General features: G+C 41.2%; 1 protein-coding gene across 3 annotated transcripts; it reads right to left on the bottom strand.

Annotated features, from left to right (window-relative positions):
* Positions 1–15,906: 15,906 nt before the first annotated feature.
* On the bottom strand, positions 15,907–24,329 carry LOC122021880. Of its 3 annotated transcripts, XM_042580053.1 has the most exons (9): positions 23,872–24,329; positions 21,954–21,983; positions 21,821–21,869; positions 21,315–21,515; positions 20,608–20,850; positions 20,191–20,341; positions 19,953–20,021; positions 16,406–16,574; positions 15,907–16,331 (listed from the first exon to the last, which is right to left on the bottom strand). In XM_042580053.1, exons 1-9 carry the CDS (start codon positions 24,236–24,238, stop codon positions 15,991–15,993), a joined length of 1,620 nt encoding a protein of 539 aa, XP_042435987.1. In that variant the 5' UTR covers positions 24,239–24,329; the 3' UTR covers positions 15,907–15,990. The 3 variants fall into 3 exon arrangements, with proteins under 3 accessions (XP_042435987.1, XP_042435985.1, XP_042435988.1); XM_042580051.1 differs by having other exon boundaries at positions 21,821–21,983; positions 23,872–24,327; XM_042580054.1 differs by having other exon boundaries at positions 16,062–16,257; positions 21,821–21,983; positions 23,872–24,327.
* Between the last annotated feature and the right edge of the window lie 112 nt (positions 24,330–24,441).

Below are 24,441 nucleotides of genomic sequence, written 5' to 3'. Positions count from 1 at the left end.
TTTTCCTCCTCCCGAGCGGACGGTCGTGACCGTTCTCTGGACGCCCGGCGATTCTCCTGCCTCGGGGATCGGTGCCGATCGGGTGTCTGCTGGTGTCGCCCTTCGGTGCGGGTCCGGTCAGCTTCATGAGTCCTACGTCTCCTGTCGATGGGAGGTGACCGTCGTTCGGCTTTCCTGGGAATAGGATTGGACACAAAGGGAAGGCTTCGGCAATCCCTCGTGTTGTGCGTATCCGTCTGGTGGAATTTGCAGAACATAGGGGTCCACCTCTTCTTTGGCTTGGGCCGAGCGGCAGCCACTTCTTGTACGTGCGATCTGACGTGAGGGGATCGAATTGCTTCGGCCCTCGGTCCTCTGGGTGGCTGCTGAGCGGTGTGCTGTTTCCGCTCGGCATGAACAGGTGCGCGCTCGGCTGGAGTTTCCTTTTTCCGAGCGGCTTGCGCTTCTTCCACATTTATATATTCGTTGGCCCGATGTAGCATGTGATCATAATCTCGGGGCGGCTTTCGGATGAGCGACCGGAAGAAGTCCCCATCCACAAGGCCTTGCGTGAAGGCATTCATCATCGTCTCCGATGTGGCCGTTGGGATATCCATCGCCACTTGGTTGAATCGCTGAATATAGCCTCGAAGCGATTCTCTCGGCTCTTGCTTGATGGCGAATAAGCTGACACTTGTCTTTTGATAACGCCGACTACTGGCGAAGTGGTGGAGGAAGGCCGTTCGGAATTCCTTGAAGCTCGTGATGGATCCGTCCGGCAACCTTCTAAACTACCGTTGAGCCGATCCCGAGAGGGTGGTAAGGAAAACTCTACACTTTACTCCATCTGTGTACTGATGGAGCGTGGCTGTATTATCGAACTTACCCAGATGATCATCCGGGTCCGTTGTTCCATTGTATTCGCCGATCGTCGGAGGCACGTAGTGCTTGGGCAGAGGGTCTCGTAGGATAACCTCCGAAAATTGGCGATTGATCCGCTCGGGGGAGGAGTCCGCTCGGGGAGCTTTCCCTTTCTGTCATCCCGCCTTGGCATTTCATCCGAGGAAGATCCTCTATCTCTTGGGCTGGTATGGCTTGAGGGGTGCGAAATAAGGCCCGATGGAATGCGACGGTGGTTGGAGGTGCTTCCGCTCGGCCACCAGACGCAGATGTTGCTTGTTGCTCCGCCCGCTCGGCGGATGCTTTTGTTTTTGCTCCATGAGTTTGGCGGCCCTTATCTCGACCAGAGCCTCGAGTTCTTCTGTTGAAAGCGTCACCGTGTGTTGTCGTCCGGCCTCGTCCATTGTCTCCGTTCGGATGCGGGAGCGTTCCCACGACGGCGCCAATTTGATCTGTCGAATCAAGAGTCGATGGGCCTGAGCGCGCGCTCTCTGGATCCTCAAGTGCTCGGCGAACACGCAACAAAACCGAGCGGGAGGGTGTCCGGCGACGGTCCTCCGACGCTCAAGTCGGTAAGTGGTGGAGAAAGTGGCTGCCAAATTCGTATTTGCGTACCTTGGCGAAGTAATAGCCTCTTTATATAAACTGATGCACGCCCACCGAGGCGCGTACGTGTCAGCAACCCATACCATGGTATGCACTTGTCAGAGAGCTTACCTGACACCATGCTGCCACAGTCCGAGCATGTTATTTGATGGGACGGCAGGACCACCCGTTGTCAGACTAGAAGTATGGCACAGCCATACGACTTGACAGCTGTCAGAAGATGTCCCCGTCTTTTACCCACCGTCTGACTGGGGTGCCTGGCCCGCTGAGCGGGCGATGAACGTCGTCCGGACGGCCTTGATTCTTTGCGCCGTCCGGGCGGCACCTCCTTCCGCTCGGTTATTACGCACTGCTTTATTTGAGCGTCGGACCCCTGGTCCCTACCAGGGTGCCTTTTACTACCAGATTTCCCTTTCTTCTGAGTCCGGTCGGCTCGCCCTTTTCCGGCGAGCAACTGGACCCTTTGACCTCCCCTCAGCGATGACTCCTTATGGGGTTCCGGATTTTTACCGCCGGATCACTCGGTTATGGTATTTACCTCGATCCGAGGGGTCTTTCGGGCGGACTTAGCCTCCGCCTTTACCATCTCGACGTAGCAGCGCCGAGCAGCTAGTTAATCCCCTTTGACTTCTCCGACCCGATCTTCAACCGGGAATTTAATTTTCTAGCAAAATGTTGAGACAACTGCTCAGAATTCATTAAGGGTTGGTCGACCCAATATGACGTTGTAAGAGGACGGGGCGTCTACAACGATGAAGGTAGTCGTCCTTGTTCTCCGGAGCGGCTCTTCTCCGAGGGATATGTTCAGCTTTATCTGGCCTATCGGTTGGACCTCATTACCGGTAAACCCGTACAGCGGAGTCGTCATCGGCAGCAGCTCGATCCGGTCTATCTGGAGTTGGTCGAACGCTTTCTTGAAGATGATGCTGACCGAACTCACTGTATCAATAAATATGCGATGGATTGTGTAGTTAGCAATTACCGCTCGGATAATGAGGGTGTTGTCATGTGGTACTTCAATTCCCTCTAAATCTCTGGGACCGAAGCTGATCTCTGGTCCGCTCGCCCTTTCTTGACTGCAGCCTACTGCGTGGATTTCCAGACGCTGCGCGTACGTCTTGCGGGCTCGGTTGGAGTCACCGTTGGTTGGGCCACCAGCGATGATGTTGATCTCTCCCCGAGCGACATTGTTTCTATTCTCCTCCTCCCAAGCGGAGTGCCTGACTTGTCCGCGCGAAGCTGGGGCGCGGTCGTCTTGACGCTGATGCCGCCGCTCGGGTGACTGTCATATCTCCCCTCGTCGTTCAGTGCTCGACCACCTATATCGCAGTTCGGAGGAAGGCGATCGACGACGATAACTCCTGGGAGTCGGCTGAGCGACTGTGGGGACTCCGTGGCAGTCTCGTGTGTTATGGATGGCGGATTGATGGAAGGTACAGAACATAGGAGTTCATACCTTTCCCTTGGGCCTTGGTCGTTCGGCCGCCACGTGCTGGACGGCGTGTAACAACCCAAATTTCCTCATTTCGAGTTCTAATAGTGGTTAAAAATATTTAGAAATACTTTATAAATATTCTAGAGATTTTTAGGAATTTTTAGAGTATTTTTATGTAATTTTTGGAGTTCGTTTGGTATTTTTACCAAAAGGAGGAAGTTTCAAAAATAAATAGGTTCGGCCGAGGTTCGAACCTGCGACCTCCGGTCCGAACCAAGTCTTAAGCGAATCCGGCTGACCAAGTGCCCAAGCGAGCGATGCTGATCAGATAGGTAGCGAAATATAATTAAGGGATATCATAGAATAAAAACCCTAGGTATAATAAAGGGAGAACTTAAGTGATTTTTGGGAAAATCTTTTCTCTTCTCTCTCGCGGCGCGTCGGTGTTCCTCTTCTCGGGCGAAAACGCAGCAGGGAGCTAGGGTATCTCGGGCGACCGACCAAAGGGGATTCCGCGAGCTCTTCTCGGATCCGAGCTTCTCTCGTCAAGAAGGATCCGTAGGCACGAAGAGAAGGTTGGATTTGCAAGCTATCCGAAACCCTAGAGGCTGATTTCGAGTGTAGATTCAAGAACGAAGGGTAAGTTGCTACTCACCTGCAGTAGGATAGCTCCGAGGTTTATTCCTTATTCCTCTCCTTGTTTCCGAAGCTTTGCATGAAACCTTAGAGCTTGCTTGTAGGTGAATGGATAAGGTGATGTTGTCTCACAGCATGCCTCAAGAGTTGTACTTCCTTTTTATTTCACAGCACACCCTATAGAGTTGTATTTCTTTTGTTGCTATTCTTTTTGTCAAGCTAGAATAACCATTATATTTAGCATACAATTTTGGATTTCTTGTTACTGCCGTGAGCATGAAATAGTCTTCACCTATAGTAGCATGCAGATTTAGGTTCTTACCTTGCCACGGTACTGAGCATGAATGACTTATTGTTGGGGTTGCAAGGTTGCAAACATAGTCCCATATTGAAAACACATGGAAAAGATCATGGGTTTATAAGAGAAAGATATCTCCATTGGCATGAGACCTTTTGGGGAGAGCCCAAGAGCAAAACCATGAGGGCTTAGGCCCAGAGTGGACAATATCATGTTATTGTGGAGATATCTAAATTCTTTTCGATCCTACAATTGGTATCAGAGCCCGGACTGCCAGAAGGTTTAGCCGCCGACTGTGCACAAGAGCTATGGTCTGATTGAACCATGTGAGTACAATATTGATCTCGAACAAAGAAAGTGGGGGCTCCTATGTTCGGATCAAGAGGACCAGACACCAGGCAGGAAGTCCTAGTAGGTCGGGTGGACCGAGGGGCAGGAAGTCCTAGTTGCGGCTAGGCAAGGAAGTCCTAGTAGGTCGGGTGGACCGAGGGGCAGGAAGTCCTAGTAGGTCGGGTAGACTGAGGGGCAGAAAGACCTGGTGGATCAAGGATCAGACGTGGAAAGCCCATGGTCCTTTGTTTGAGGGGAGGATTGTTGGGGTTGCAAGGTTGCAAACATAGTCCCATATTGAAAACACATGGAAAAGATCATGGGTTTATAAGAGAAAGATATCTCCATTGGCATGAGGCCTTTTGGGGAGAGCCCAAGAGCAAAACCATGAGGGCTTAGGCCCAAAGTGGACAATATCATGTTATTGTGGAGATATCTAAATTCTTTTCGATCCTACAATGTTTAGCCTCGCAGTTTGCTGTTTATGGTTCCTTGTGGCTTTAGTGAGCTTGAACAACCCTACCATGAACGTGCAGATTTAATTAATTCCAAGCTATCCAATGAGTATGAGCAGTTGTATTTTAGAGTATGCAATTACAGAATTTATGCTACTTTCATGAACCTGAACAGTTTCTCATTTTGTGCATGAAGTCCTAGATTTTCTGTGCCTTTTAATAAGAATGAATAACCATGAATTTTGGTGGAGTGTTTATGTGTTCCATTAAACCCTTTTTGAGGATTATGAGTAGCTATAAGTAAGAAAAGACCAAGGTCTTGATAGGATTCCTAAATTTTAAGGATTGGGATCAGCAGCACACCAAGTGCCCAAAGGAATGCCAAGGCATTTTATTGTAAGAATAATAAAAGATAACAAGTATTTTATTTTAAAAATGCTAGTACCCGACTTCCAAGGTTGTCGTTAAACAAATCCAGGTGACCAATTCCAAGGTCTTGGCCCTGGTAAGACCAAAGTCTTTACTCTCGTAGGACTGGTGACTAGCTACCACCATCCCTATTAGGGAGAGCGCATTGGTACTAAGCCTGAGCCCCAGAGAAGCTTTATTATTATTTTGAAGTATTAAAGTATAAGTTTTTAAACAAGTAAAACAAGTTTCACTTAAGTTTAAAATTCAGCAAGTTAGTTTCTTTTAATTCGAAGCATGCAGTATTAGTTTTATTTGTTTCCTGATTAGTTTATTGAGGATGATTAGCCTTGTATTCCAGCATGCAGTTTTATTCTTGTATATCATGAGTATGTAAGTTTTCGTGTTTTTCTATTAGATGAGCATGAATAATTTTCCTCTTACAGATTCAGGTTTTTTAGCATTGCCGTATTTATATGCACATTCGAGTTTTTGTGAGTTAGACAACGCTTACTAAGCATTCGCTTATAGTTTGCATTTCCTCTTACTGCAAATAAAGGAAAGGAAAAACTATAGCAAAGGAAGGCGACAAGGAGGTGTTCGATGATGTGTGTGATGTCAGGACTATGGGAGAGACTTGGGACATTATTAAGTTTCTGTGTTTTAGTGGATAAGAAATATTTGAGATTGTACTTTATATTCCATGTTATTTGAGATTGTACTTTATATTTCATGTCATTTGAGATTATTCTTGCTTTAGATTGCATGCTAAGATGAGTTCAGTTTAGTAAGTAGGTACTTTTGTGTTTGCATTGATATATAGTTTCATATGTTTTCTGCTATTAAGAGTTATATGTGCATGTCAGTATTGTATTGTTTTTTAGTCCTGCTGAACTGCATATACTCTGTCAAAATTTTAAGTTTTCTGAAAAAATTTTAATGTACAGTTTGCTATACTAGTTAAAAAAGAATCTATAGTAGTTATGTAACGATTACATTTAGAGAGTAGTGAGAAGAGTGATTGTTACAGTTGGTATCAGAGCAGTTTTTATTCTCCAGCATCACACATCAGCACCAACCTTGTCGTCTTCAAGTAAGAAAGTATTTAAGTTTTCTTTTATGCTTTTCCTTATTATTTGCAGTATAGAGTATTTGCTTAGATATGCTTAAGTAAGATGAAAGTTCTTGTTTTCTTTTGTTTACATATATATATATGTCTAGAAAGCGTAGGGACAATTTTAAGTTTTTCTCTGCATAACTAGATGTCAAGAAGAGGACGTCCCCGTACCGCTCGTACTGAGGACCGAGCTCAGGAGAACGAAGAGCCCAGAATAACTGAGCTTAATCTTTCTGAAGTTGTTGCCCAACTCCAGAGACAAGTGGCAGAGCAGTAACAAGTGATTGTCAATCTGATGCCAATCGGCAGCCAGTCCCTCCCACTCCTCCAACTATCAATGTGGAGACTCCAGTGGTGACTGAGGTTCCACCAGCCATCCTGGAAGTCACCACAACACCTAGAAGACAAGAAGCATACCTGATACAGTGGCTGAAGCTGAAGCTAGAAAGTTTCTCAGGCACGACTAAGCCTTGGGATGCCCAGACTTGGTTTAAGACACTAGAGAGCACCATGGAGCTTCTTGACTGGCCAGAAGTCGAGAAGGTCGAGTGTGTCTCTTTCTATTTATTTGGAGATGCTCATATGTGGTGGGAGAGAGTTAAAAGCAAGAGAGCAGTCAATCAGATGAGATGGGCTGACTTTGAGGCAGAGTTTTATGAAGAATTCTTCCGCCAGCGGGTCACCAATAAACACTATGAGGAGTTTATAGAATTTAGACAAGGTGACCTGCCCGTGGAAGAAGCAGTTAAAAGATTCAATAGGCTAGCTCGTCTCTGCCCAGAGCTAGTAAGCATGGAGAAGGAACGAGCCAGACTGATGCTCAGGATGCTGAGGCCAGTGATAACACTTAATGTGAGTAGTGGAACTCACCAGCCCCAGGCTGGCGAAGAGCTGGTCAGTAGAGCATTAGTCGCGGAGCACTATCTGGACAGCAACAAGGCACAACGAGCGCAACACAAGCCAGCCAAGATCGAAGACAAGACAACAGAGAGTCAGAAACCTCAGGCAAATAAGCAACACTGGAAGGGCAAAGATAACAAGAGAAAGCAGTGGAACTCAGGAGGTAACCAGAAAGGAGGACCAACAAACAAGCAGACCAAGTTCCCTCCCTGTCCTAAATGTGGGAGAATACATCCAGGAACCTGTCTTTTGGGTAAGACGGGATGTTATTTGTGTGGGCAGGAAAGACACATGGCTAAAGAATGCCCTAGCCAGCTCAAAGCACCTCAGCCACAGCCAATACAATATGGAGACAAGCCTCAATTAAATTATATGCCTGCAACTCTGGAAGGACCTCAGCTCAGTCAAGGAAGGTTGGAAGCCCCACCAGTTCCAGCCAGTGCCAGGGTATTCTCCCTCACTAAAGAGGAAGCTGCTAGTGCCTCCATGGTCGTAACAGGTCAAATAGTTATTTTTCAGCATTTAGCTACTGCACTATTTGATACTGGGGCGACCCATTCTTTTGTATCAGTGCCCTTTGCCAAAGAATTACAGGTACCTACAGAAAGCATGAACTCCAAGTTCCTGACGACCCTACCTTCTGGGGAAGTCATGGAATCCAACCAGTGGCTTCGGGTTGTACCAGTTAGAATTGCAGACCGAGAGCTATATGTTAATCTGGTATTCCTCGCCATGCAGGATTTCGATATCATTTTGGGTATGAATTTCCTCAGCAAGTACAGTGCTTTAGTGGACTGCCGCAGAAGGAAAGTGATCTTTAGTTCAGAGGATGAACCAACCTTTGAATTCACAGGAGTGCCAAGGAGGAGTTCTACAGCCTCTCCCAATACTAGAGTGGAAGTGGGAAGAAATATCCATGGACTTTATAACAGGTCTTCCAAGAACTACAAATGGATATGATGCGATATGGGTAATAGTGGACAGATTGACCAACTCTGCCCATTTTCTAGCCATCAAGGTGTCCCATTCTATAGAGCAGTTGGCACAACTGTATGTTAAGGAAGTGATCAGACTTCACGGAGTTCCTAAAATCTATTGTGTCTGATAGAGATGGGCGCTTCACCTCTCACTTTTGGGAGTGTCTTCAGGATGCACTAGGCATCAAACTCAAGTTCAGCACAGCCTTCCATCCTCAGACTGATGGACAGACAGAGCGAGTAAATCGGATTTTAGAAGATATGCTTAGAGCTTGTGCACTAGATTTCAAGGGAAGTTGGTGCAAGTATCTATGCTTAGCTGAGTTTGCCTACAACAATAGCTATCAGGCCACCATCAAGATGACACCTTATGAGGCGTTGTATGGCAGGAAGTGCAGATCACCCATTTACTGGCAAGAAGCAGGTGAAAGAAAAGAAATAGAAGTAGAGCTGGGCATTCAGACTGAGATGATAGATGAGACCACTCAGGCTATCCAGAAGATCAGACAGAAGATTGAGACTGCCCAGAGTAGATAGAAAAGTTATGCTGACACACGTCGTAGGCCACTTGAGTTTCAAGTAGGGGATTCAGTTTTTCTCAAAGTCGCTCCTATGAAGGGAGTGATGAGATTTGGCAAGAAGGGCAAATTAAGTCCTCGCTATGTAGGACCTTACCTGATTACGGAGAGGATTGGGAAGGTAGCTTACAAGCTGGACTTACCACAGGACATGTCAGCAATACACAATGTATTTCATGTATCTATGCTAAAAAAGTATCTCCACGACCCTAGCCAAGTGATTCAGCCTCAGTCAGTACAGATCCAGGAGGATCTTAGCTATGAGAGCAGACCTACACAGATAGTGGGCAGAAAAGTTAAGAGACTAAGGAACAAAGAAATGCCACTAGTGAAGGTCATCTGGCAGAATCAGAAGCACGAGGAAGTTATTTGGGAGCGTGAGGACAGCATGAGACAGAAATATCCAAAGTTATTCTAAGTTCGAGGACGAACTTTTTATAAGGTATGGAGAATTGTAACAACCCAAATTTCTTCATTTCAAGTTCTAATAGTGGTTAAAAATATTTAGAAATGCTTTAGAAATATTCTAGAGATTTTTAGGAATTTTTAGAATATTTTTATGCAATTTTTGGAGTTCGTTTGGTATTTTTACCAAAAGGAGGAAGTTTCAAAAATAAATAGGTTCGGCCGAGGTTCGAACCCGCGACCTCCGGCCCGAACCAAGTCTTAAGCGAATCCGGCTGACCAAGTGCCCAAGCGGGCGATGCTGATCAGATAGGTAGCGAAATATAATTAAGGGATAGCATAGAATAAAAACCCTAGGTATAATAAAGGGAGAACTTAAGTGATTTTCGGGAAAATCTTTTCTCTTCTCTCTCGCGGCGCGTCGACGTTCCTCTTCTTGGGCGAAAACGTAGCAGGGAGCTAGGGTTTCTCCAGCGGCCGACCAAAGGGGATTCCGCGAGCTCTTCTCGGATCCGAACTTCTCTCGTCAAGAAGGATCCGTAGGCACGAAGAGAAGGTTGGATTTGCAAGCTATCTGAAACCCTAGAGGTTGATTTTGGGTGTAGATTCAAGAACAAAGGGTAAGTTGCTACTCACCTGCAGTAGGATAGCTCCGAGGTTTATTCCTTATTCCTCTCCTTGTTTCCGAAGCTTTGCATGAAACCTTAGAGCTTGCTTGTAGGTGAATGGATAGGGTGATATTGTCTCACAGCATGCCTCAAGAGTTGTACTTCCTTTTATTTCACAGCACAACCTCAAGACTTGTATTTCTTTTGTTGCTATTCTTTTTGTCAAGCCAGAATAGCCATTATATTTAGCATACAATTTTGGATTTCTTATTACTGCCATTAGCATGAAATAGTCTTCACCTATAGTAGCATGCAGATTTAGGTTCTTACCTTGCCACGGTACTGAGCATGAATGGCTTATGTTTAGCCTCGCAGTTTGTTGTTTATGGTTCCTTGTGGATTTAGTGAGCATGAACAACCCTACCATGAACGTGCAGATTTAATTAATTCCAAGCTATCCAATGAGTATGAGCAGTTTTATTTTAGAGCATGCAATTACAGAATTTATGCTACTTTTATGAACCTGAACAGTTTATCATTTTGTGCATGAAGTCCTAGATTTTCTGTGCCATTTAATAAGCATGAATAGCCATGAATTTTGGTGGAGTGTTTATGTGTTCCATTAAACCCTTTTTGAGGATTATGAGTAGCTATAAGTAAGAAAAGACCAAGGTCTTGATAGGATTCCTAAATTTTAAGGATTGGGATCAGCAACACACCAAGTGCCCAAAGGAATGCCAAGGCATTTTATTGTAAGAATAATAAAAGATAACAAGTATTTTATTTTAAAAAGGCTAGTACCTGACTTCCAAGGTTGTCGTTAAACAAATCCAGGTGACCAATTCCAAGGTCTTGGCCCTGGTAAGACCAAGGTCTTTACCCTCGTAGGACTGGTGACTAGCTACCACCGTCCCTATTAGGGAGCGCGCATTGGTACTAAGCCTGGGCCCCAGAGAAACTTTATTATTATTTTGAAGTATTAAAGTATAAGTTTTTAAACAACTAAAACAAGTTTCACTTAAGTTTAAAATTCAGCAAGTTAGTTTCTTTTAATTCGAAGCATGCAGTATTAGTTTTATTTGTTTCCTGATTAGTTTATTGAGCATGATTAGCCTTGTTTTCCAGCATGCAGTTTTATTCTGGTATATCATGAGTATGCAAATTTTAGTGTTTTGCTATTAGATGAGCATGAATAGTTTTCCTCTTACAGATTCAGTTTTTTTAGCATTGCCGTATTTATATGCACATTCGAGTTTTTGTGAGTTAGACAGCGCTTACTAAGCATTCGCTTATAGTTTGCATTTCTCTTACTGCAGATAAAGGAAAGGAAAAGTTATAGCAAACGAAGGCGACAAGGAGGTGTTCGATGATGTGTGTGATGCCAGGACTATGAGAGAGACTTGGGACATTATTAAGTTTCCATGTTTTTAGTGGATAAGAAATATTTGAGATTGTACTTTATATTCCATGTCATTTGAGATTGTACTTTATATTCCATGTCATTTGAGATTATTCTTGCTTTAGATTGCATGCAAAGATGAGTTCAGTTTAGTAAGTAGGTACTTTTGTGTTTGCATTGAGATATAATTTCATATGTTTTCTGCTATTAAGAGTTATATGTGCATGTCAGTATTGTATTGTATGTTAGTCCTGCTGAACTGCATATACTCTGTCGAAATTTTAAGTTTTCTGGAAAAATTTTAATGTACAGTTTGCTATACTAGTTAAAAAAGAATCTATAGTAGTTATGTAACGGTCGCCTTTAGAGAGTAGTGAGAAGGGTGGTTGTTACACGGCGTGTGACCTTGCCTCTTGCTGTGGGCATACCATATCGGCTCGGGGCCATGTTGGAGACTGATGGCTGATTGGTGGGCTCTGTTCGACGTGCACAGCTGGTTCTGTTAGCGTTTCTTTCCTTCAGGCCGCCTGAGCTTCCTCCACATTGATAAATATCGCCGGCCTTTTTTAGCATATGGTCGTAATCGCGGGGCAGCTTCCTGATGAGCGAGCGGAAGAAGTCCCTGTCGATGAGCCCTTGGGTGAAGGCGTGCATCATTGTTTCGGACGAGACCGTGGGGATGTCCATAGCTGTCTGGTTAAAGCGTTGAATGTAGATCCGAAGAGTCTCTCTCGACCCTTGCTTCATAGAGAACAAATTGACGCTGGTCTTCTGATAGCGCCTGCTGCTCGCGAAGTGGTGGAGGAAGGTCGTCCTGAAGTCCTTGAAGCTATCCGGCAACCTTCGAAACCAACGTTGTGCTGAGCCGGACAAAGTAGTGAGGAAGACTCGGCACTTAACTCCATCCGTGTACTGATGAAGGATTGCCGCGTTGTCGAACTTGCCGAGGTGGTCGTCTGGTGCTGACGATCCGCTGTACTCGCCGATCGCCAAGGGTGCGTAGTACCTTGGCAGGGGGTCCTGCAGAATTTCTTCGGAGAATTGACGGTTGATCCGCTCAGGTGATGAGTCAGCTCGGGGCGCTCTTCCCTTTCTTATATCTCGAGCAGGAGCTTCGTCTGAGGAAGACCGGTCTCGATTCACTTGCGCGATCTCAAAGGGCGTCTGGAACAAGGCCCGGTGGAATGGGATCGACGCGGGTGGCGCCTCTACTTGCGTACCGGTCGGACCTTTGTTTTGACCCCATATAGAGAGCTGTTCCGGATGGTCCTCGTGCGCCGCTCGGCCTCCAGATGCTGAAGTTGCTTGTTGCGCCAGCCACTCAGCTAGCGCCTTCTGTTGCTGCTCTATCATCTTGGCCGCTCGCGCCTGCACGAGCGCGTCAAGTTCCTCTTGAGAGAGCGTCATAGTGTGTTGGCGTCCAACTTCTTCCATCTTCTTGACTCGGATTCAGGTGCGTTCTCACTGACGGCGCCAATTTGATCCTATCCGAGTGCTGAGTTGATGGACGTTGGGGATGTGGTGCTCCTGTTGACTAGCCGAAGACTCCCAAGACGTAGCTCCTTTGTCGTTGTGAATATGCAAACACAACGCCGAGCCGGGGAGGGGTTCCCGACGACGACCCTCCGACACTCAAGTCAAATCTCCGGCAGAAAAATATAGAACAAAGAAGCGAGAACTGTAGCTACAGTAATGAAATGTGCATACCTCCGTCGAAGTCTAGGGATCCTTATATAGGGCTCCCCAGAGGCGCATGCACGCTCCCCAAGGCATGCACGCTCCTCCAAGCATACTCGGAATGGATGTGTCAGGAAAGCACGCCCGACACCCTACCTTAATAGCACGAGCATATCTCTGACGTAACAGTGGAAGTTTCCACCGTACGATTCTCTGTCCGACCAGACTGCTGGCCATGCTTCTTGTCGGCGACATTGGTTCCTAGGAAGATCTCGCCACTTGCTCCCTCTGTCTTTTACCAGGCCGAGCGGAGGAACCACTCGGCTAGCGCCTTTTCCGGACCGAGCGGAGGAATCGCTTGGCTAGTACCTTTCCCGGGCTGAGCGGGGGCCCGCCGGCTGAATGTCGTGTCTACCGTTAGCCGAGCGGGATGACCGCTCAGCTTTTGTTTCTCCCCGTTTTGCCTTGTGAGCGTCGGAAACTCGGCGTTAGGCCGAACTGTCGAAATGCCGGGTCGACCATTCCTCCTGCTGATCAGGAAGGTAATCCACCCGGTCGAACTGCCGGGTGTTGACCACTTTGACTTCCTGCCTGGCGGGCCCCCCCCACCTTACCATCGGAATAGAATCCATATTACTTCAAGAATCATAAGTATAAAAGATTATCATTTGATGACCATATGATTATTTGTATTGAAAAGTTCTTTCCCAAGCTCAAATGCAACATCATGTTATAAATATTGAATTACAAAAGTACATTCACAAAGTACTTTTGGGAAGAAACTAGCAACAAATGGATGTCATATTAATGATCAAAATTACAATCCAGGTATGTTGGCATTATTCTTGATTTCCATTATTGTTATCATTGTCTCTTTTTCAATATTTTCCAATAAGTTGGTGAGATTTCTATGGCAATGATACATCAAATTAAAAGTGATGGCAAAGAAGATCCTCGGCTTAACTACTAGTTCATCCGACTGTGAAAGGAATTGGATTGTCTTTGAAGAGGTAAAATATTGTTAATTGTCTTGTTATATTTTAATTTGATAGTTGTATAATAATTTATAAATTACTCTTAACTTTTTTTATTTTTTTCTTATCTAGATGCACACCAACAAAAGGAATAGACTAGATGCTACAAAAATGAATAATCTAGTTTATATTCAATTTAATGCAAGATTGATGAATAAGAAGAAGAGGAAGGATAAATTAAAGACTTTACTTGCACGTGATGGTAGCAAGGTACAATCTTGGATAATTGAGGGTATGATGAAATTGAGGTGGAAATTGACACTTTACCGCCAACAAGAGACACTTAATACTAATATTATAGGAGAGCCTGATGAAAACAAGTTTGTATCGGATAATACAGAAGATGAAATGAGTGAAGATGAGGAGATCGAATTAGAATCAAACAAGCAATTAGATAATATCTAGATTTTTATATTCTTTTATTGTGAAAACTACTAGATATTATAAACTATGACTTCTGCCTTTCTAAAAATATGAGAAATTTATGCATATATCTTAAATTTATCATGTTTAAATATTATTTGATCTATTTATTTGTTTAAGATAATTAAATTTTATTTAAAAATAGAAAATACTTTTTATGCTTAAAATCGTCCTAAGCTCCCTTAAATAAAGCTTGAAGCTTGGACTCGGTCTTTATCGCACTTCGTGCTTTTTAGAACATTGCTCTTTGCCATCAGAGTTTAGAGCAGCAGGAGAAAACTAGAAGTTGGTTAAAGGCAATTCGTCCCTCAAGTTATTCAGTGAAAATTTTACTTAATTTTTTAATGAACATGAAGTTTACTTTTAATCTACTGTCAACGTAATTATAGTATTCATCAATTAAAATAATATGCATTTGCCCCTTGTTTTAAAATTTTAAAAAATGTTAGAAATTGTAAAATAGCTCGCTAAAGTCTAACTCTTTTTTTCTTTTTTTTTTTTGCCCCTAACTAGTAATGTTTATACTTTGCTATTAAAAATTTATAACAACAACGTTTATCTGTTTTTTTTTTTGAGTAATAGTAAATTTTAATATATGAATTTATCATTTTTAGGAGAAAACTTTACTCTGCTCCTGAAGTAATATAATTTTTAGTTTGCATTTCAAGTTCATAAATTTTATATGTTGTCATAAATTTATAAGATAATATTATTGGATCCTCACATAACTAAGAACAATTAATATGAGAGAACAATCAATAAACCTATCTACAGGTGGATTACCTCGAGCAAGTTATAATTTCATATGAACATCTGAACATGAAAATCTAAAACATTGTGATAACGATTAGCAGCCAAGGGTCGGCTAATATGCTTAGCTATGATATTATAAACTGCATGGTTAACCTGATTATAACATTTTATAAATTGCACAATGTGAATATTACAATGATTCTAAATATGTTTTTTTTGGGTCGATGCCATTGCAATAGATCTATTATCTAGGATGATATCGCGGCAAATTGCTTTGACAGGCAATAGTGCAGCTTCTGATGATAACACTAGCACTGCTATGATTTTCAGAAAGCTTATGCTCCAAACTGGAAATGTGTTCGTTCATGCACTCTATGTCTGGTTAGCTTTGTATAGGTGCAATGCATGATGTATGAGAAAAAACAGAGGCAAAATTCTCAAAACCGACTCGAAACTTCACAAGAAGCAAAGCATCAATCCAGGTTATTCATGTGGGTTTAAACCATGACAAGAAATGACCACTTAATATTATCATAACCCTCAATCTCTTTGATTGCATCAATCGCCTTTCCCATTCTAAAAAATGCACCTACCCAAACGAGGCAACTCAGAAAAGAATCCCACAACCATTCACATAGTCGGTCGACAGCGAACATATAGTTTTTTTTGGCTCCTTATCGCTTGAAATTATAAGTTCATCCAATCTTAGTTGGAAATTGTCCCTAACATTAGTGAAACTAGAGATTCTTCTGTTGAGTGACTGATGTTTCTTTTACCAACACATCCAGCATGCTGAAAGTTATCTTCGTAAGGTTACAAATGCAAATGTGCAAAGCATATGTGGTTAATATGATGTAGTATAATATATTTATATTGATATCTAAAGTATTTATCAATTATAAACTAATTATTTAAGTAACACTACACTTTCCAAGTTATTAAATAGAGCAGCTTAGGGTTTTAAATTAATTTAATTTAGTTAAGCTAATGGATCAAATAAAGTTTTTTTACCTAAGTGTCATAATCGGCATATGGAAATCCTGTTCTTCACCACATGCTACAGAACTCATCCTCACTGTTCAAAGACTCTTAGAGTTTTGACATAATCTTTTCTTGATTGGCAGAAGGAATGTAGTTGAGTTTGAACAATTTTACCACTTTCCGAAAGACCAACGCCAAATTCTTTTAGTCTCTGAATATCTCGAGCAATGGGGCTTTGCCACTCACCGTCCCACCATGCTGGTGGAAGGAGCGGTGACAAAGCACATTGGTGAGCTTGGTGGGGGCAGCTAAGAGGACCACCAAATCTGTTCCAGATGTGACCCCACCCGATCTGGTTCTTAAGACCATCAACCAACAGGTTACTGTGAAAGCTGCTAAAGAATGAGAAGTTGGAGGCTGAGTGATGTTTACCTGTAATCCCAGAAAGTAGATCAGTACTTGCCGGTTGCTAAGGGATCATGATGCGACCATGAGTGAGGGTATACCATTTTGATTTGCTGCTGCGAGTGCTGCAACCAGTTGGGCAAAAGTTGTGCCAACGCGACGGTGTGCTCCGGATACCACAGCATGTTTGGCACGTGAAGCTAGGAAGAAGTCGACAAATGCCACCCATCTTGGTGCAGGACCCCAATCCTTTGCTCTAAAATCAGAAGACTGGAGGATGAAGGAAAGCCAAGTCAGTCAACGTTGTAATTGCTTCTTCATGGATGCATCAGCAGAGTAAACACACATTTGTTACAATTTGTGCAGGGTAAACACACATTTGTTATCTCAGATAACATGACTATAAAAAGAAGATAATTTGGAAGTCTTCAACATCATCGTCATCAAACAGAGTGTCTCACATCTATTTGGGGTTGGCTATGTGAACCTTATCACTCAATAGTGTCATAATACAACAGTTTCAATTTTAAAAAACTTAAAAATACTAAATCACGAAAACAAAAGGAACCTAGATCATGAAAACAACACAAGGAATGCACAAACCCTCCCATAAATTTAAAACCAAATTCACAAAAATCTCTTTACCACCAGAAGCACAACAAGTATGAACAAGCTTCAGCTATCAGCTATGGGTGACAATAGCATTATATTATGCTCTAACTTCAGCAATCGGTGGCAATAGCATTACATTATGCCCTCCAGCCAGAGAAAGGTCAATGACTGCAACCAGAAAATATCAGCACATATCTATTTGTTAAGAGAACATGAAGATGGTGGAGGTGAATTACTGTTGCTAAATTGGTTAGTTCAGCATTCAATTTAGCATCAAAAAATTTGTTAATAAAGCAATCCACGATTCGAGGGAAAACATAGCCAACTAATAGTCTCCATGTTTTTATTCTTTTTTGCCATTTTACCATTTCATGCACTCAAGTTTGTTATTTCAAAAAATGCAATGGAATTTAGAATTTACCAAAGAGCACACTTTCTCAAAGTGAAATAATGAAATTTCCCTCCCACACGAAAAATTAGCCCATCGCCTAAACCATCCTTGAACTATCACCCAAATTTATTATGAAAGTGTTTTGGCCAAACACTATGATGGCCATAAAATGATCAAGTTTAACATCTAAGAAAATGGTTGGATTGCTGAAGCATCCAGAACTCATCGGAAAGCTTCATATAGTCAAATTGGATTGTTCTTAACTGTTAAGGTATTTGGCTAAAGCACCTATATAGCTATGAAATATCCAAAAATTGACATCTTGAGGACATGATTGAACTCTTTGAAGCATTTTGGACTCAAAACACTGTTTCATATGGCCAAATTGGTGGCCACGATCATCCAATTTTATTATCTGAAGTCATGGATGAATTTCTTAGAGAATCATGGACTTAACAAGAGACTTTAGATGCTCAAATTTGACAGTTCTTAGTTGTCGAGGTATATAATTGTCTCATTGGGTCACCTAAGGACATAGATTTCTTGAAAAATCTTAGACTTAGTGAGAGGCTTAAGACCAAATTATACATATATATATTTGACAATTAAGGTACTTTGACCAAAACACCTTGATAGTCATAAAGTATTCATAAATTTCTTGGAGCATTCTTTAATAGGAAACTTCAGGTGCCCAAATTGGATACATTATGGCCATCAATGTGTTTTAACCAAAACAACTTAATGGGTCTAAAACATTGTGCAAAATCTTGATTCTAAGCCTTAACACATTCATGTTACTTCTAGGAATAAAATGATGAGCACATTTGATCCCTACGAATAACATGAATATATTAAGACCTTGTAAGCTTGATTTCAACTCATTAGAAAACTATCAAGGTATTTAGCCAAAACACTCTGACAGTCCAAAAAAATCATCCTATACAAGCACCATTTTATTTTTATCCCTAGGATGAACATGAATGTGTTAAAACCATTGTAAAGCCATCAAGATTTTTTGGCCAAAAAAGCTTGATTGCCTGATCAAAACTGTTCTCGTACAAGCATAATTTCATCCCTATCAGTAGAGTTGTCAGAGGGGTTAACCCATGGCGGGGTGGGGCGGGTCGATCCGTCAACTTGACGGGTTGGAAAATTTCCAACCCAACCCAATCCAAGGCGGGTTGCGGGTTTAGCGGGTCAACCCGCGGGCTCATCAAATTTTTTTTAAAAAAATTAAAAAAATATTTTATATCTTCAACGTTTTACTTCGAAAAGGTTTATCAATCAAATGTATCCATAAACATGTATTTTAAATATAAATGGACATAAACTAGTACTTATGTTGGATGAAAAGTACTATTTTTATTTCAAAATTATAATAAAGAAAGATAATAAATTGGCATAAAACTTATCTTACATGTGTTTCTCAACCCGCGGGCCAACCCAAACCCGTTGCGGGCCGACCCGCGCGGGTCACGGGCCTAACCCAAATTGATAGCTCTATCTATCAGTAATATGAATGTGTTAAGGCCCTATAAGCTTGATCTTTCCCCTTAGAAGGTCATTAAAGTGTTTTGGCCGAAACATTTTGATTGCATTGTAACTTTGATAAATTTTAATGGATTTAAACAATCCAATTTGGTTATCCAATACCTCCTACAGAGTAGGAGTGTAGGGAGTTCTAAGAAATCCATTCATGGTCCCTAACTCACAAGTTTGGTCATTTATTGTCTTCGAGGTGCTTTAGCCTAAACACCTTGATGTTCAAAAGTTGTTCAATTTGGTCATCTGAAGCCTCCCCCCATGAGTCCAAATTGCTCTAAGTAATCTACAAATGACCTCAGATGATCAATATAGAAAGTTCAATGATCATTAAGGTACTCTGGCCAATAAAAATAATGTTCAATTTGGTCATCTAAAGCCTCCCACTAAGCTTAGGATGCTCTAGAAAATTCATTCATTACGTTAGATGACCAAATTAGATAAACTTGGATATTTTTTAGCCATTAAGGTCTTTTGGTCAAAACACCTTGATGACCAAAAAGTATCAAATTTGGACATCTAAAGTCTCCCATTAAGTTAAGTTCATGATGCTGGAAGAAATCTATCCATAACCTCAAATGACAAAATTGAGTTGTTTAACTTGGCTAATGTGGCATAGAATGAAGCTTTCCATTGAATTCATGATTCTTCAAGGAATCAAACCATATACATGTGTCAACTCTGAACATTTTATGGCCATTAAGTTATTGCAATCAAAATACCTTGACAATGACAAATGTGAGTGATGGTTCAATGAAGGTTTAAGCGACGGGCTAATTTTCTATGCGGTTTGGATGTCTAGTGGATGTGTCTTGTTATTTCACTTTGAACAAGTGTGCCCTTTGATAAGTTACAAAATACAGTGTACATTTTAGGTAATATTAAATTTTGAGTGCATGAAAGGGTAAAATGTTGATTCTTTTGTTAGGTTTACATGCCTTCTTGAGCCCTTAATATGAGGAATCACATCCAAATGGCCAATTACTTGAGATAATGAGTTGGTACAGTGTTCATGTAGATTATTAGCAAAATAAAGGAGGTCTAGGTTGTCTTTTTAATTACTTATCAACACAATCTTATACAACTAATAAAGTTGAGTATACCTGCAACCGTGCTGTCATGCTTCCAATAGAACTATTCCATTGAAAAACACTGTAATCAAAATGAACTACCTGTTCCAACAGAAAAAGAAAGTGAAAATGCTACTTCCCCCGATGCAGAGAACTAGAAGAAGTTACATTTTATTTATTTCTTGCTCTAAGTTACTAAACTAGTAGTTGAAATGCATGAGATGAGTATTAATGCATTAATCCTTAAAAACACAAGGGGCAGAATATTTACTTCTGCAAATTCCAGCAAGAAGGGAGTAATATCCTTGACAAATGAGGGAGTATCTGAAACCAAAGCCACCCTAGGTTTTCCAAACTGGAACCGAAAGCTGCTTAATGCTTTCTTAATGCATTGTACTGCAGCCTGTATTGCTCTTATAGGCCTTGCAAACAACCAAAAGAAATTCATTGTACTTCAAAAATTTATCTTTGTACATTAAATTAATGAATAATTGAGATTTTTGTGTCATTGCCAAATATTCCAAGATATGCAACAAGCATTAAAGTATATTGATAGGTCAATGATTTGAAACCTTGCTAAAAACTGGGTAAAGTTTATAGACTGAAACCATTAAATAGAAACTATCCAAATGTTGATCAGACAGTCAAAACTAGTATATTAGTTTCCTGTAGTGTCTTCTACTGGTACCTGTTACTCATCATGCGCATGTGCAGCACAATGTCAGGATCTATTCCTTGCAAAACCTGATTAACAGCTTCTTCAATTGCTGATGAAGGAGATATAATAACACGTAACAGTTCGCCGAATACATTAGGCCTTGAGCGAAGTGATTCTTCTGGTCCAAAAAGAAGTAAAGCAGCATTTCTCATTTCTGGATGTACGTTCTTCAGAAAAAATTGAATGGCCACTGCATCAGTTGTACCTTGGAACCTGTTGGTAGCAATTTATCAAGTTTATTCTTGTTTATAACTTTGGAAGAAATGTTTTAATGCAGAGATAAACAAAAACAGAACAAAGAAAATTAGTTAGAGGAAACAGATTCAATACTCAGGTGAGAGAAATGTTAATTCAGGGGGGAGCAGCATGACAATAGGGGTATCATAGAGAATAGACACTAGTCAGGAATGTCTTGCCTGGCATACCTACTAGGGAAGTCAGGTTTGTGAAGATGAAGATCTAAGAAAGTAATATGCCATTGTTAAAGAGTTCGTGCTATAATCTAGATGATAGGTTTATAAGTTTGTGTTTCCTTTATTGAACATTACCAGAGTTTCTAGCTAATTTCTTCCTTTTTTTTGTAGAAAATCTGACAGTAGAATTGCATATTGATAGAAATGGAGAATGGAGAGATTTATTACAAATATTGCTACAAAATGCAGGAGAGCTGCACCTACCATATAATAGGATGCTTCCAGCCTTTCCAGTTACTACAAAGAACATTTGTGTCCATTGGATGTGCAAAATTATCAATCCTCATTACTAACTTCCTTCCATATTTCCCAGCACAATCATGCTTTCTCCATAAATGCTTGACTTCTTTCAGGGTAAATGAATGGTTGGTAAAAGAAATGTAATCCCCAAAAGGATATTGCTGCCTGTGAAACAAAAGTAAAACTTTCTTTTGAAACACGACTTAAAATACAAGACTATTGAATCCATCTTCATAATCATAGAAACTGCAAAAAAATTTACAACAATGAGACTTCAAACAACCAAGGATAAGGTATACCATATACACAAATCAGTAGCAAGTGATAAGAGGTCATAAATTCGCAAATAAGTGCAGTTGACTAAGCAAGCATACACACAAAATCTAAGACAAAAATGTAAATAGTTCAAATCTAATGTCTTCAGAAATTCATTTGCAGAGATGAACAAAGCTAGAGGAAGATATATATACCTGGTTTGTCCAATGATCAGGGACCGGTTTAGCATAACACTTAATGCTGCTGCAGTTAAAATTTTGTACATTTCATTTCCAAACCCTGCTTCAGATGCTTTGCCTATCACAAAACCATGTCTGCAAAACTCACCTGGAGGTCGATCACGAACTGTTGCAGCTCCTGCAAGTTAATCAAACTAGTAAAAGATTTCTCATTGTACCAGTTTCTCCACTTGCAACTTGAAAATTAGAGAAGACATTGCATTCTAATAGGATATAATTGAAAACTGTTGAATCCTTACCAACATTCCAATTGAACACCTGATATTTCCATTGATCACAAGTAATTTTTTTAAAAATATCAATGTCAGACACTACGATCCATACTCATATCAGATACTCATACCATAGTCAAAGTAACATAGATGGGGAATCATCGGAAATGTTTCAACTTATCGATAGATTTGTGAACCATATTGTTATTTTATTTATGGTGATGATATCACCATTGTTGATGATGGTTTTGCAGGAATTACAAAACATGCTTTCATGAGCTTCCACACTAAGGATCTAGTTGACTTGACATATATCCGATTTCCTGATCTATTACAAATGCTCCATGAAAAAGTCTCTTGTATCGCCATGGCCATCTTCGCTTTATGTATATGTTAATGTAGATTGGCAAGTTCTCCCATGAATCCGAGATCTACATATGGTTACTATGTTCATTTGAAAGGTAATTTGCAGTCTTAGAAGAGCAAGAAGTGAACAACTATTTTGCTAAGTCATGTGCAAAGATATAATGCAGGGCTATGGCAGAAAATATATGTGAGCTAATTTGGTTCAAGCAGTAGATGACAAATTGAAAAATACTCCATTTTAGCACCTGAAACTATATGTGAGCTAATCAAGCTGTCTTGTGCAATTGTGCGTTTAATTTTTCATGGGATGACAAAACATATAGAGGTTGATTATCACTGTATCAGGTAAAAGGTCATCTAAGGACATCATGATTACTTTTGTTAGTTCCAACAATTTAGCAAATTTGCTGTCTTTAAGAAAATTAAGTATATCTGCAACAAATTGAATTACAATATTTTGAACTTGCTTGAAAGGGAGTGTTAAGGACCTATTTGTAAATATAGAAAATTAAAGGGATGTAATTATGAAGAGACAATAAATAAGAAAATTAGAGGGATATTTGTGAATAACTTCAACAATTTCCTCCGAATCTTATAGACAAAAGGAAGCTTTTATGTAACAACAAAACCAATGATAACCTCGAAAGTCATGCTTGGTGAACCGTGCACATGAAAAATGTATCAGCTGTCCATGTATGACTGAGAATCAGAAAACATCTAAACAAAGGCAGCCCAATGCATGGAGTTGATGATGGAAGATCAATTCTTCAAGCTTAAATCACAGTTTGTATCAAAGATCTTAATGGTAATGATAAGTATGAATCAACAATTAACTTTCAAAATTTTGACAAAAGTTCACAAACTTACAAAGTAGATAATGCAATTGATCAGTGTGGAATCTTATTTCACAAATTTCACTGCTCTAAACTGCATTCCCTATCATCACCTTTTTAAACCCCACTACTATTTAGATGGCTATTTAAGGCACAATATTCCATCTAGTTCTAGTTCTGAATAACCATCTTGGAAGGGTATAATCTAAAAAACAGAAAGCCAAACTCATATGCAAAAGTTTCCTAAAAACGTTCAGATATTACCTTGTGATTAACTCATAATACTCGGAATAATAACGTTCATTACCATAAACATTGAGAATGAAACTCTAAAATCTTCTAAACTGTTAGACTGATTTCATAACCCCTCAGCCTTTTCTCCTTAGTCCATCTTCTATGTTCATACCGACTGCAATTCACGGAAAATTAAAAGACTTGAATCGAAAAATCATGAAATCAACCTAAGAGACCCGGAGAAGCCACAAACACTACCAGAAAAAATAAGAAGAAGGGAGTTCAAGGCAAATTTACGATCGTCACACAAGTACTCTCTCAAGAGAATAACTCCGTACTCGAGCTTCGATTTGTGAAGTACCATGAATATTGAAGTGTCTTTCAATCAGTTCTCTCACCCTCAAGCTCTCCCTTTCAGAACTCGCCGCGAAGGCCTCCCCCATTTTCTCCACCGTGGCGCACGACGCACCGCCATCTGCTCTCTCCATCACCACTACACCCTCCTCCGATTCCGGATCGTCCTCATTCACCTCCTCCGCACCCCCTGTATCATTCTCCACGTCGTTCGGATCTCCGACGTGAGAAAAGAAAGTGAGGGCGTCGGAGGGCTCGACGGGGCGGGAGGAAATCAGGAGAAGGAAGAAGGCGGTGGAGGCGACAGCGAATAGGAGGATGATAAAGCGACGGTGCTTCCGGCGGAAGAACGGTAGACCTAGAGGATGCCGCATCTCCGATCGGTGGCGATCGGAGCTAGCAGGCGACCGGAAGCAGTCTCTCAGATCAGATGGCGAGAAAAAATCTCTTTTCTTTTAAATAAGTTCAGTTCTCGCATTAATTATTAATGACACTATGCGTGGCCTAACAAACTCGTTCATTTTGCCGTAACGGGTAAACCCTTTTTAAACCGGACCCGGGTTATACGTCCGACCTG

The sequence above is a fragment of the Zingiber officinale genome, chromosome 9A (genome assembly GCF_018446385.1).
Source record: "Zingiber officinale cultivar Zhangliang chromosome 9A, Zo_v1.1, whole genome shotgun sequence".
NCBI lineage: Eukaryota > Viridiplantae > Streptophyta > Magnoliopsida > Zingiberales > Zingiberaceae > Zingiber > Zingiber officinale.
Note: the sequence above shows the minus strand (reverse complement) of the source record. Positions and strands in the feature narration are given on the sequence as shown.

Excerpts from the sequence above, each read along its gene's own strand:
- LOC122021880 (XM_042580051.1), bottom strand. The coding sequence starts at position 24,238 with ATGCGGCATCCTCTAGGTCTACCGTTCTTCCGCCGGAAGCACCGTCGC. Across the intron at positions 21,984-23,871 it reads AAGACACTTCAATATTCATG|GAGCTGCAACAGTTCGTGAT; the intron begins GTACTTCACAAA and ends ATTAACTTGCAG. Across the intron at positions 21,516-21,820 it reads CTGATCATTGGACAAACCAG|GCAGCAATATCCTTTTGGGG; the intron begins GTATATATATCT and ends TTTGTTTCACAG.